The sequence below is a fragment of the Macaca nemestrina genome, chromosome 2 (assembly GCF_043159975.1).
Source record: "Macaca nemestrina isolate mMacNem1 chromosome 2, mMacNem.hap1, whole genome shotgun sequence".
Taxonomy (NCBI): Eukaryota; Metazoa; Chordata; class Mammalia; order Primates; family Cercopithecidae; genus Macaca; species Macaca nemestrina.
The window spans coordinates 97,423,676-97,436,838 of NC_092126.1; the positions used below are offsets into that span (position 1 = coordinate 97,423,676).

Here is a 13,163-nt window from a genome sequence, read left to right on the forward strand (position 1 = left end):
CTGTCATTCCACAGAAAGGGGAATGCTGCCGCTTTCTGGCTAGGTCCGTGTCCTGGGTAACACAAGAATGAGGAGCGACCTCAGAGAGGAGGTAGGGAGGTAGGCTAGGCAGTGAGAGAGGGTGGTGAGGGTTTGAGGGGCGCTGTGGGCCGGGGGAGATCGGCTGATGGGCCTTTCCTGTACGTTGTCATCTTTTAAGACAAGTCTTCATCCTTCGGGCGGAACCGGGTCCTGCTCACTGAGCGGTCCAGGCCTCAGGCCTAGCCTCTGCCCCTCCCTGGCCTGAGGCTCCCCTCCTAGGCTGGACACCGACCTCCTGGTCCAGCCGCCCTGTGGCCGCCAGCAGCGGGGGGCTCCGGGCCCGCCTCTCCTCCCCCTCTTCGCGCCCCCTGGTCCCTCCCCTCCCCCTCCCCCGCTCCCCTTCCCCCTCCCGCTCTTCCCTCCTCCCCTGCCCGGTCCCAGGCCCTCCCTCCCCTCCCCCACCCGCGATCCGGGCCGCTGCTGCTGGGCCGGACCCCCCGGGCTCAGCCCGGCCCCTCGCCGAGCTGCCGCCGCCGCCCCGTTTGCTGAGGAGGAGGCCCCCGGCCGGGGCGTCGGGCGCGGGGCATAAAACGGGCCGGAGCCGGCGCCCGGGGCAGTAGAGCCGCGTACGGCCCGGGTCAGCGCCCGACTGCCCGCGCTCCTCCCGGCCGCTCCTCCCGCCCCGCCCGGCCCGGCGCCGACTCTGCGGCCGCCCGACGAGCCCCTTGCTGCACTGCCCCGGCCCCGGCCCCGGCCCCGGCCCCCTCCCGCCGCACCGCCCCCGGCCCGGCCCTCCGCCCTCCGCACTCCCGCCTCCCTCCCTCCGCCCGCTCCCGCGCCCTCCTCCCTCCCGCCTCCCCAGCTGTCCCGTTCGCGTCATGCCGAGCCTCCCGGCCCCGCCGGCCCCGCTGCTGCTTCTCGGGCTGCTGCTGCTCGGCTCCCGGCCGGCCCGCGGCGCCGGCCCTGAGCCCCCCGCGCTGCCCATCCGTTCCGAGAAGGAGCCGCTGCCCGTTCGGGGAGCGGCAGGTAGGTGGGCGCCCGGGGGAGGCGCGGGCGGAGATACGGGCTCGGGGCGAGTCAGCGCCAGTCCGGAGGGGGCGCGGGGCGCAGGTGGCTCGGCGCGGCGGGCGGCCCGGAGGGTGGGCGGGGGCTGAAGGGCGCGGTGCCCGGGACCCGGGACCCGTGGGCAGCCCCGGGGGCGGCACACGGCGCGAGCTGGGCAGCGGCCTCCAGCCAAGCCCGTCCCCGCAGGCTGCTCCTTCGGCGGGAAGGTCTATGCCTTGGACGAGACGTGGCACCCGGACCTGGGGGAGCCCTTCGGGGTGATGCGCTGCGTGCTGTGCGCCTGCGAGGCGGTGAGTGAGCCCCGCGGCCGGCCCGGGCCCTGACTGGTGGGGAGCGCTAGTCGCGCGGACGTCGAAGTGCTGAGAAGGAGCCCAGTCGGCAGATGTTGGGGATGTTTTTCTGGTGGAGGAAGGGGAATCAGCCCCTTCAAGTCTTAGGTGCTGTTACTGATCGCCCACTCTGTGTGAGGCTCTGTGCCAACTCCGTTTCGTTCCCAGCTCACCTAACTCCCATGGCAGCCTTGCTAGATAGCGAGAGTATTATTATCCCCATTTTCCAGACAGGGACCTTGAGGCCCAGAGAGACGAAGTAGCTTGTCTAGGGTCACGCAGATTGTAAGTGGCAGAGCTGGCTGACTCTGCGGGACATCCTTGCCTGGGGGTCTCATCAGTTGGCTTCTTGCGCTCACTTGGGTTTCCCGCCTTTTCCGGGAGCAGCTTCAGTGGGGTCGCCGTACCAGGGGCCCTGGCAGGGTCACCTGCAAGAACATCAAACCAGAGTGCCCAACCTTGGCCTGTGGGCAGCCGCGCCAGCTGCCAGGACACTGCTGCCAGACCTGCCCCCAGGGTAAGGCTTGCTCCGCCCTGCGGGGAGGGAGGCAGGGCCAAGGTACTGGGTCCTGGGCCACTTGGATGGGGCTTCGGACTGGCCCTTCCCACGGCCAGCTGAAGCCAGTGTTCTTACCCCGCCCCCTGCAGAGCGTAGCAGTTCGGAGCGGCAGCCGAGCGGCCTGTCCTTCGAGTATCCGCGGGACCCGGAGCATCGCAGTTATAGCGACCGCGGGGAGCCAGGCGCTGAGGAGCGGGCCCGTGGTGATGGCCACACGGGTAGGGGGCTGGCGAACAGCGGGGTTGTGGTTGAGGCTGGGCCACCAAAGCAGCGTTTGACAGTGCTCAGGCCATCTTCCTCCCGTCCCAGACTTCGTGGCGCTGCTGACAGGGCCGAGGTCGCAGGCGGTGGCACGAGCCCGAGTCTCGCTGCTGCGCTCTAGCCTCCGCTTCTCCATCTCCTACAGGCGGTGAGAAAGGGGAAGGAGCAAGGAGGGGTCAGCTGCTGGCCAGGAGGGAAACTGGGAGAGCTGGGAGGGGCTGCTTTTGGCCCAGTCTGGCCTCACCCGACCTCTCATTCCCAGGCTGGACCGCCCTACCAGGGTCCGCTTCTCAGACTCCAATGGCAGTGTCCTGTTTGAACACGCTGCAGCCCCCACCCAAGATGGCCTGGTGAGATGATGTCATTTATGAGCACTTGTCCAGTCTGGGCACTGTGCTGAGAGCATGCTCTGCATTGCCTCCAGTGGTCCTCACCACAGCCCAGTGGGAGGAAGGCACTGACATTATGATGACCATTTTACAGAAGGGGGAACTGAGGCTCAGTAGGAGAATGTGATTTGTTCAAGGTCACACAGCTAGTAAGTGGTGCAGCCAGGACTGGAACCCAAGCATCTGGCTCCAGGGTTCTTTCTTAAGCTTCCTAGGGCACCCTGGAGGTTCCTTTCCGTGTTCCTTTTTCATGAGGCCTGCCTGGACCTCCTAATTGGCCTAACCTGCCCAGTGTCTGAGTGTAGGGCCTTCTTGTCTCTCTGCTCCAGGTCTGTGGGGTGTGGCGGGCAGTGCCTCGGTTGTCTCTGCGGCTCCTTAGGGCAGAACAGCTGCATGTGGCACTTGTGACACTCACTCACCCTTCAGGAGAGGTCTGGGGGCCTCTCATCCGGCACCGGGCCCTGGCTGCAGGTAGGGAGCAAAGAGCCCTGGGCATGAAGTTCTGAGTTTTCTCTATCCCCAGGAAAGGGGAGGGGGCGTTCTGATGGGCTCTCATCATCCTCCCTTCCCCAGAGACTTTCAGTGCCATCCTGACTCTAGAAGGCTCCCCAGAGCAGGGCATAGGGGGCATCACCCTGCTCACTCTCAGTGACACAGAGGACTCCTTGCATTTTTTGCTGCTCTTCCGAGGGCTGCTGGAACCCAGGAGTGGGGGTAAGTGGGATGGGGGCAAAATACGTGAGAAGGTTAGGGAGAGCACCTGTCTCAGAAAGGCCCACATGTGCGGCCTTGCAGGACTAACCCAGGTTCCCTTGAGGCTCCAGATTCTACACCAGGGGCAGCTACTGCGAGAACTTCAGGCCAATGTCTCAGCCCAGGTGAGCGGGGATCTGGCTCTTGCTGCCACCTGTCTTGGCCTCTTGCTGTTGCCCATCACACCCTGCTCTGTCCCCAGGAACCAGGCTTTGCTGAGGTGCTGCCCAACCTGACAGTCCAGGAGATGGACTGGCTGGTGCTAGGGGAGCTACAGATGGCCCTGGAGAGGGCAGGCAGGCCAGGGCTGCGCATCAGTGGACACATTGCTACCAGGAAGAGCTGCGACGGTGAGGCAGGGCGGGGAGGGCCTGGTGCCCTGGGTGTGCACAACTGAGAGGCACAGACACGTGCCAGGGAAGGGGCCAGGGTGGGTATGGGAGAGATCCTGAGGACTGGGGGTGTAAGTGGCCATGGGTAAGCCTAGCCTCACCTGTCTTGCCCCTCCATAGTCCTGCAAAGTGTCCTTTGTGGGGCTGATGTCCTGATCCCAGTCCAGACGGGTGCTGCTGGCTCGGCCAGCCTCACGCTGCTAGGAAATGGCTCCCTGATCTATCAGGTAAGAGCCAGGGGCTGCAGAAGGTAGGGGAGAGGAGGGGTGGGCAGCAGGCCCAGGCCTTTACTGCCCCTCCACTTTGCCCTCCTTCATCCCTGCCCATCAGGTGCAAGTGGTAGGGACAAGCAGTGAGGTGGTGGCCATGACACTGGAGACCAAGCCTCAGCGGAGGGATCAGCGCACTGTCTTGTGCCACATGGCTGGACTCCAGCCAGGAGGACACATGGTGAGGGCTCCAGGTTGCTTTACCCCAGGGCCCAGTGCATGGGCTGTGGGAAGCCAGGTTGGATGAGCAGGGATGTTCATTATCATCCACTCACTCATGGATTCTCCCACTCATTCTTTTATTCATTTGACTTTTTTTTTTTTTTTTTTTTTTTTTGAGATGGAGTCTTGCTCTGTCACCTGGGCTGGAGTGCAGTGGCGTGATCTCGTCTCACTTCAACCTCTGCCTCCCGGGTTCAAATGATTCTCTTGCCTTAGCTTCCCGAGTAGCTGGGACCACAGGCATGCGCCACCATGCCCAGCTAATTTCTGTATTTTTAGTAGAGATGGAGTTTCACCATGTTTGCCAGGATGGTCTCGATCTCTTGACCTTGTGATCTACCCACCTCGGCCTCCCAAAGTGCTGGGATTACAGGCGTGTAGCCACTGCGCCCGGCCTGATTTGACATTTTTAGTGAGCCCCAGACTAGGGACTAGAGTACAAAGCAAATCAGATGTAGCCCCTGTGCTCAGCAAGCTCACAGTCAAATGGGAGGCATTGGACCTGGAGAACAGTGTCATAGGCCACATAGTAGTAATTGTAATGGCAATGGTTGCTACTTATAGGGCCTTTCTATGTGCTAGGTGCTGAATTGGTGGCCTTACATATTTTTTGACTTTCACAGTACGCATTTTATAGATGAGGAAGTGAAGGCTTGGAGAAATTAAGTAACTCTTCAAGGTTGTTACATAGCTAGGAAGTAGCAGGGGAGGGCCATGAAACTGGGCCTGCCAGGTCCTTATCCTGTGTTTCTGGTGTGTGGAAGTGTGTGTGGGTGGAGTGGGGGCACAAAATGACCCAAGGTTTCAGAACCTTGGGCTCGTGTGAGAGCTGAGGAAGGCCTGTCCTCCCCTGCCCCCCCAGGCCGTGGGTATCTGCCCTGGGCTGGGTGCCCGAGGGGCTCATATGCTGCTGCAGAACGAGCTCTTTTTGAACGTGGGCACCAAGGACTTCCCAGATGGAGAGCTTCGGGGGCACGTGGCTGCCTTGCCCTACAGTGGGCATAGCGCCCGCCATGACAGTGAGTGTCCTTAGGGGTCTATCGGCCCCTTGGTTTCCTAGAACATTTGAGGGATGGTGGCAGACAGCCAGAGCCTGGTGTGTCTTTCTTCAGATGCATTTCCGGTTGCCATCTGAAGGTGGGGACATATAGGGTGGCCCTGCTGGCAGACTCTTCCTGTTGCCGAGGTGCAAGGGTCTAAAACTTGCTGCTCTCCAGGCCCTGGACCTATGGACAGTGTCTAACAGCTCCTGGAATGTGTGCTGGGGAGCTGGGGAATGCTGGGTTTGAGGGCTTGCCGTAGGCCACCTTCTCACCTGTCATCTCTCCTCTGTCTGGACCCAGGGCTGCCTGTGCCCCTAGCAGGAGCCCTGGTGCTACCCCCTGTGAAGAGCCAGGCAGCAGGGCATGCCTGGCTCTCCCTGGATACCCACTGTCACCTGCACTATGAAGTGCTGCTGGCTGGGCTTGGTGGCTCAGAACAAGGCACTGTCACTGCCCACCTTCTTGGGCCTCCTGGAACGCCAGGGCCTCGGCGGCTGCTGAAGGGATTCTATGGCCCAGAGGTAAGGATGTGATGGTAGGCGGCTGCTTGGAACATTTCTGCGTTTTAGCTTGAAGGGCTGTGTGGGCCTATGGTGGGGGAAGCAGAGAGCAGGCAGCCTGGTATAGAAGAGCTGGCGTAAATAAAATAAATTAAACAGTGATTTGTAGGCTGGGTGCAGTGGCTTATGCCTGTAATCCCAACACTTTGGGAGGCCAGGCAGGTGGGTCACCTGAGGTAGGAAGCTCAAGACTAGCCTGGCCAACATGGAGAAACCCCATCTCTACTAAAAATACAAAAGTAGCCAGGCGTGGTGGTGCATGCCTGTAATCCCAGCTACTCCGGAGGCTGAGGCAGGAGAATCACTTGAACCCAGGAGGCGGAGGTTGCAGTGAGCCGAGATCGCGCCATTGCACTCCAGCCTGGACAACAAGAGCAAAACTCCGTCTCAAAAAAAAAAAAAAAAAAAAAAAAAAAGGCTGGCATGGGCTTGGGAGTCAGATAGACCTGGGCATGACTCTGACTCAGCTTTTTATTATTCATTCTCTTTTCTCTGTCTTTCTTTGGTGGGGTATCTTGGTTAGTATGTAATATCCTGGACCTCAGCAGGGTAGGTGGGATGGACTAAGCCCTTCAAGTGGGGTGAGTTCTCATGGACTTGGAGTCTGAGAGACCTGGCTTCCAAGCTCCACACTATTGCCAATGGGTTTTGCTACCCTGAAGACTTTATTTAGCCTCCCTGGCTCTCAGTTTCTTCATCTGTGACTTGGGGAAGTAGGCTCAGCCCTAAAGTGCCTTATTCCCATCCTTTTTTTTTTTTTTTTTTTTTTTTTTGAGACGGAGTCTCGCTGTGTCGCCCAGGCTGGGGTGCAGTGGCGCGATCTCGGCTCACTGCAAGCTCCGCCTCCCGGGTTCACGCCATTCTCCTGCCTCAGCCTCTGAGTAGCTGGGACTACAGGCGCCCGCCACCACGCCCGGCTAGTTTTTTGTATTTTTAGTAGAGACGGGGTTTCACCGTGTTAGCCAGGGATGGTCTCGATCTCCTGACCTCGTGATCCACCCGCCTCGGCCTCCCAAAGTGCTGGGATTACAGGCTTGAGCCACCACGCCTGGCCTATTCCCATCCATTATCCTGTCTCTGTGCAGGCCCAGGGCGTGGTGAAGGACCTGGAGCCGGAGCTGCTGCGGCACCTGGCAAAAGGCATGGCCTCCCTGCTGATCGCCACCAAGGGTAGCCCCAGAGGGGAGCTCCGAGGGCAGGTAGGTGAGGAGTGTGGACAGTGGGGGCAGTGGGGAGGGTGCAGAGTTGGGGGGGCACTGTGTGCCCTTGTACTAGTCACTTGCTGTCTCTGAGTCCTGGGGGGTGGTCATATCACACCTCCCGGCTGGTGGGGAGGATGAAGACACACAAGCTACATGAGGAGGCTGGCAGCCCAGCACCCTATTCCTGGCAGCTGGAATGATTGTGGAGCGAACAGCATCCTCCTGGGCCACCGCAGCGCTCAGGGTGCCGAGGTGTCTGCTGTTGGCGGGCCAGCTGCCGCTGGTAAAGACGCGAGGGGGAGCCCCAGCGCCACCTCAATTGGCCTCTCCTCCCAGGTGCACATCGCCAACCAATGTGAGGTGGGCGGACTGCGCCTGGGGGCGGCCGGGGTCGAGGGGGTGCAGGAGCCGGGGGCTCCGGATACAGCCGCTGCTGCGCCACCTGTGGTGCCTGGTCCCCCGGCCCTAGCGCCTGCCAAACCTGGTGGTCCTGGGAGGCCCCGAGACCCCAACACATGCTTCTTCGAGGGGCAGCAGCGCCCCCACGGGGCTCGCTGGGCACCCAACTACGACCCGCTCTGCTCACTCTGCACCTGCCAGGTAGGAGGTCCTGGAAGGGCACATTGTGTCCTGGGATCTGGGGCAAGGGGCCTGGACTCTCCTGTCAATGCCTCTGTCCCTCTCTGCAGAGACGAACGGTGATCTGTGACCCGGTGGTGTGCCCACCACCCAGCTGCCCACACCCAGTGCAGGCTCCCGATCAGTGCTGCCCTGTTTGCCCTGGTGAGTTCCCTGCAGGGGAGTGGAGGGAGGAGTTGGCCTAGTGTGGACCGGTCCTTTGGGGAGGGAAGGAGGTCGGTCACCCTCTGCTTTCACCATTTCTTTGGCTCCACAGAGAAACAAGATGTCAGAGACCTGCCAGGGCTGCCGAGGAGCCGGGACCCAGGAGAGGGTGAGCTGGAAGGGTGCGTGCAGGGTGGAAGGCCCCAGAGGAGCCATTAGGTTGAACCAGGAGGGGGACAAGAAGGGGAGAGTATATAGGGGGTGGCCTGAGGGGCACAGATTCCAAGCAATGCCTGACAGAACTCATTAGTGTTACTGACCCCCAAATGGGCCCTTGTCTTAGGCTCATGTGGGGGTGGCCTGAGGCTCAAGGCTTGGTTGTGGGCCCAGCTGATGAGCTCATACTAACGGCCGCTGGGCCCTGTTCCCCACCAGGCTGCTATTTTGATGGTGACCGGAGCTGGCGGGCAGCGGGTACGCGGTGGCACCCCGTTGTGCCCCCCTTTGGCTTAATTAAGTGTGCTGTCTGCACCTGCAAGGTATGGCCACCCAATCTTCTCTGGTGCCATAACCCAGCGGGGTCTGCAGAGATGGGGAGGGGCTGCCAGGTGAGGAAGGCCCGTCCTTGCTGAGGAGAGCTAAAGGATCAAACCGATATGAGAAAAGGCCCTTGCGCTCTGAGAGTTGGCTTCCTGTGGGAAAAGGAACAGGGCTGACCTGGGTGTGGATTCTGGCTCTGCCAGCTAACTAGTGCCGATGACCCTAGGCACCTTCTGTCCCTGAGCCTCACTTTCCTCTCCTGTAAGCAGATATGATGGCAACTACCTTGCAGGGTTCCGATGAGAAGCTGAGTTTAGGTCTATAAAGCAAGCCCGGGCCTCTGAGTAAAAGGCCACAGAGAGACTGCATCTGAGGTGTGGAATAGGAGAGGGAGCGGGCAGGAGGTTTATGTGCCCCCTGCCTGACACTCCTTGCTTAATGGATTCCCTACAGGGGGGCACTGGAGAGGTGCACTGTGAGAAGGTGCAGTGTCCCCGGCTGGCTTGTGCCCAGCCTGTCCGTGTCAACCCCACCGACTGCTGCAAACAGTGTCCAGGTGAGAGAGGTGGCTGGGCACTGAGGCCTCACCTTTGGGTTGAAGCAGGCCTAGTCCTGGATGAGGGGAAGGGTGCTCAGCTAATTGAGCATTTACTGAGCACTGCTCTGTGCCTTACCTGGAGCCAGGACTCTAAATGCTGTGGAAAGAATGTGATATTCTAGTGGGGTATGATGGGTTCTGGTTCCTCCTCCATCCATCCATCCATCCATCCATCCATCCATCCATCCATCCATCCATCTATCCATCCATCCATCCATCCATCCATCCATCCATCCATCCATCCATCCATCCATCCATCCCTTCGTCTGTCCATTCATCTGTCCACCCACCCATCCAAATTTATCACCTACTGAGTGCCAGAAACTGCTAGGTGCTGGGGATTCAAAAAGAATACTCAAAAAACCAGGCTGGTCCTCCTGGGCTGACCCTTTCTCTTTCCCTCTCAACAGTGGGGTTGGGGGCCCATCCCCAGCTGGGGGACCCCATGCAGGCTGATGGGCCCCGGGGCTGCCGTTTTGCTGGGCAGTGGTTCCCAGAGAGTCAGAGCTGGCACCCATCAGTGCCCCCTTTTGGAGAGATGAGCTGTATCACCTGCAGATGTGGGGTAAGTGGGGAGCCTGGTCTGGAGTAGGGAGGCCTTCCCAGGGAGGTCCCTGAAGAAGCTGAAGGCCACTGTGGGGGACCCTCAGTGTCTGCTCTGTCTTGTACCAGGCAGGGGTGCCTCACTGTGAGCGGGATGACTGTTCACTGCCACTGTCCTGCAGCTTGGGGAAGGAGAGTCGATGCTGTTCCCGCTGCACAGCCCGCCGGCGGCGTAAGTGAGGGAGTCCAGGGTCAGCAGCTGTGAGTGGAGGGCTGACCTGCCCGTGGGACTTCTGATCAGGAAACGGAGCATTCAGTGTGTGCAGCAACAGTGCAGCCTGCCTCACAAGTGCCATTCCAATCCACCCTCACAGCAACCTGGTGGAAGTGTTATTTATGACCTTTTCTTTACAAATGAGAAGCTCAGAGGAATTAAGCAACAAGATGAAGGTCACCCAGCTGTGTGCACTGACCTGTTTAGAAAATGTTGGCCTTTCTGGGACCAAGGCAGGGATGCTTTGCCCTGCCCTCCATGCCTCTCTGTGCCTCTCCACTCCCTCTCCCCTCCTCCAACATTCCCTCCCTTCTGTCTCCAGCAGCCCCAGAGACCAGGACTGATCCAGAGCTGGAGAAAGAAGCCGAAGGCTCTTAGAGAGCAGCCAGAGGGCCACATGACCAAGAGGATGGGGCCTGAGCTGGGCAAGGGGTGGCATCGAGGACCTTCTTGCATTCTCCTGTGGGAAGCCCAGTGCCTTTGTTCCTCTGTCCTGCCTCTACTCCCACCCCCGCTACCTCTGGGAACCACAGCTCCACAAGGGGGGGAGGCAGCTGGGCCAGACCGAGGTCACAGCCACTCCAAATCCTGCCCTGCCACCCTCGGCCTCTGTCCTGGAAGCCCCACCCCTTTCCTTCTGTACATAATGTCACTAGCTTTTTGGGATTTTTAATTTATCCTCACTCAGCACCAAGGGCCCCCGACACTCCACTCCTGCTGCCCCTGAGCTGAGCAGAGTCATTATTGGAGAGTTTTGTATTTATTAAAACATTTCTTTTTCAGTCTTTGGGCATGAGGTTGGCTCTTTGTGGCCAGGAACCTGAGTGGGGCCTGGTGGAGAAGGGGCAGAGAGTAGGAGGTGAGTGAGAGGAGCTCTGACCCTTGGGGAGCAGAAAGAGACCTGGAGAGGCAGAGGATAGTGTGGCAGTTGGCTGACACACCTGGGTTCCACAGATGCTCCTTGAGATGGTCTAGAGACTCAAGAATTTAGGGAAATAGAAGCAAGTTTACTTTCCCACATCGCTGGCATGTTTGCTAACTTCATGTTTGAAGTTGCTCCAGAGAGAATCAAAAGTGTTACCAGCCCCTTTCTCTCCCTCTGCCTCCCTCCCTCCTTCCCTCCCTCTCTCCTTCCTTCCTTCCTTCCTTCCTTCCTTCCTTCCTTCCTTCCTTCCTTCCTTCCTTCCTTCCTTCCTCCCCTCTTCCCTCCTTCCCTTCCCTTCCCTCCCCTCCCCTTCCCTTCCCTCCCCTCCCCTCCCCTCCCCTCCCTTCCCTTCCCTTCCCTAACACCAATGGGGTCTTGCTATGTTGCCAAGGATGATCTTGAACTCCTAGCCTCAAGTGATCCTCCTGCCTTGGTCTCCCAAAGTGTTGGGATTACAGGCATGAGTCACCACACCCAGCCCAGCCTCTACCTTCTTTGTCTAAAGTGAGGCAAACACTTTCCTGTTTTTTTCCTGGAAACTTGTGTTCTGGACCAGTTCTGGGGCAAACTGGGGTCACAGTGGATTGGAATCAGCTCTGGTCCAGCTTTTGGTTGCGCTTACGTTGAGACCAAAGTATATGGAGAATAAGACAAGACCCTCCTGCCCTGTTACCCTCTTCTCTCTCCCCTCCCTCATTCCTACCATCAAGACCCAGGCATTCTGACAAGCTCTAGGAAATGAGGGTATCAGAACAGAAATCTAACAAATGTATGTAGCTGCAGATCCATCTTTCATATAAACAATGTGGAGTCAAATGAATCTGGGATTTTATGATCTGGCAGGGCAGGGGAAAGGGAAATCATAGCTTCCTTATAGAGTGTTAGGCATGCTGTGTGTGGTTAAGAAGTTATTGTCTTAGCCCATTGAAGCATCGAGTTCCAATTCTGCTGTTAACTAGCTGAGTTATTTAACTTTCACGAACCCCTGTTTCCCTTTTATAAAACACATGCTATCCGCCTCACAGGATTCAATCAGAACACGTGCATTACACAGCTCAGGGCCTGGCATGTATTCGCTGCAAAAGGCACTCTCCCTGAGGTGGGATTTGTGGGGCTGGTTTGGAATGAAGGCAGGGGAGAACCGCAGGGAGGAGAGTGGCCATGGGCTTCAGTTGCATTTGGCAACTGATATCCTGCTGAATGCTTAGGGGAGAGGAGGGGCTGGACTGAGGATGCAGGGATGATAAAGATGGGGATAACAACTTGGACCAGAGCCCTGGCTCTTAATAGGAGGATCGTGAGGGCCAGATAGGGATAAAAAAGCAGCAATATTCAGCACGGGGTTAAGTGTGGGAGTGAGGCACCAGTTGTGATATGATGAAGGTTTGGCCCAGAAATGGTCCACTGACAGTGTTGTCCTCCTTGGTGAGGAACTTTGGTGGGAAGAAGGGTTGGAAAGGGAAATTTTGATCCTTGGATTTAACCCGAGTTTGTTTCTGACGGTCACAACACTAGGGGAGGGATAGAGGCAGGTGAGTCACTGTAGGATGGCTCGGTGTGCTCCACCGAGCTGGAACCACAGGCACCAGGTGGGATTCCGAGCAGGCCTCAGTGCACGTGAGTGAACCAATGAGCAGGCGATGGGACCAGGCAGAGCACTGTCCTCTTTAGACAACAACCCTTGAAACACCTTTCCCATCCTAGCCTGTGTTCCAACCAAAGCTGGCCAGTCTCCAGGCCCTGCCTGAGCCCCAGGGAAGTGGTATGGTGACTCAGAAGGGCCAGCCCTGTGCAGTGTGTGAGGAACTTCATTTCAGACCTGTTGGAAGCCCTGATGTTCAGAGACCTCAAGAACATCATTCATTTTTCCCATCCATTCAATGCCCATTCAATGCCCATCCATTCAGTGCCCCATCCGTTCCCCTCAGGCAACTGCACATCGGTTAGACAACCTTTCCCTTTCTGGAAAACCAAACCAAAAACCCTACAACAGCAGCAAAATCCAAGCAGAGGCCCATTTTCCTGGGTTTAATATTTCAGGGTCTCAAAATGGTTACCCGTAGTATTTAAAATTTGATCTCTCACCCTGGGGTCAGTCAGGCCTTCTACATTGCAGAGGGTTTGACTCGACCACCGAGCTTTTCCAGCAGGGATGGTTCTGATACACCATTTTTTGAAGAGAAAACTCCTTCATGTGCAGTAATCTACTTTGCCAAGTTCTCCTTGTGCGACCACCTCTTAGGCATTCCCTAGTGACACTCTGCCCACTTTTAGTATACCAAATCCAGATTGTGCTAAGGTAGGTGATGAACACAGACCAGTTTGGAGCTATGGCATGGTGGTGCTGCTGGCAGCCATCAGTTCACGTTTGTCCATGTCACCAGAGCAGGGTCTGTGCAATGACTTGAGAACAATAGTTTTCAAATCTTGGCCAT

At 58.2% G+C, this 13,163-nt stretch overlaps 1 protein-coding gene across 9 annotated transcripts; it reads left to right on the top strand.

The window, feature by feature from the left end:
• Window positions 1–633: 633 nt before the first annotated feature.
• On the top strand, window positions 634–10,588 carry LOC105480133 (chordin). Of its 9 annotated transcripts, none has more exons than XM_011738639.2 (23): window positions 634–1,047; window positions 1,273–1,376; window positions 1,803–1,932; window positions 2,064–2,192; window positions 2,284–2,383; window positions 2,498–2,585; window positions 2,954–3,095; window positions 3,198–3,338; window positions 3,420–3,502; window positions 3,580–3,727; window positions 3,890–3,996; window positions 4,100–4,219; window positions 5,123–5,279; window positions 5,604–5,824; window positions 6,949–7,062; window positions 7,402–7,665; window positions 7,755–7,848; window positions 7,961–8,017; window positions 8,284–8,387; window positions 8,842–8,944; window positions 9,397–9,551; window positions 9,659–9,761; window positions 10,126–10,588. In XM_011738639.2, the coding sequence occupies exons 1-23, from the start codon at window positions 900–902 to the stop codon at window positions 10,179–10,181; spliced, it is 2,868 nt and encodes a 955-aa protein (XP_011736941.1). In that variant the 5' UTR covers window positions 634–899; the 3' UTR covers window positions 10,182–10,588. The 9 variants fall into 9 exon arrangements, 7 of the variants coding, with proteins under 7 accessions (XP_011736941.1, XP_011736942.1, XP_070947495.1 ...); XM_011738640.2 differs by having other exon boundaries at window positions 10,129–10,588; XR_011619947.1 differs by having other exon boundaries at window positions 879–1,047; window positions 3,198–3,502; window positions 9,637–9,761; window positions 10,129–10,588.
• Window positions 10,589–13,163: the final 2,575 nt, after the last annotated feature.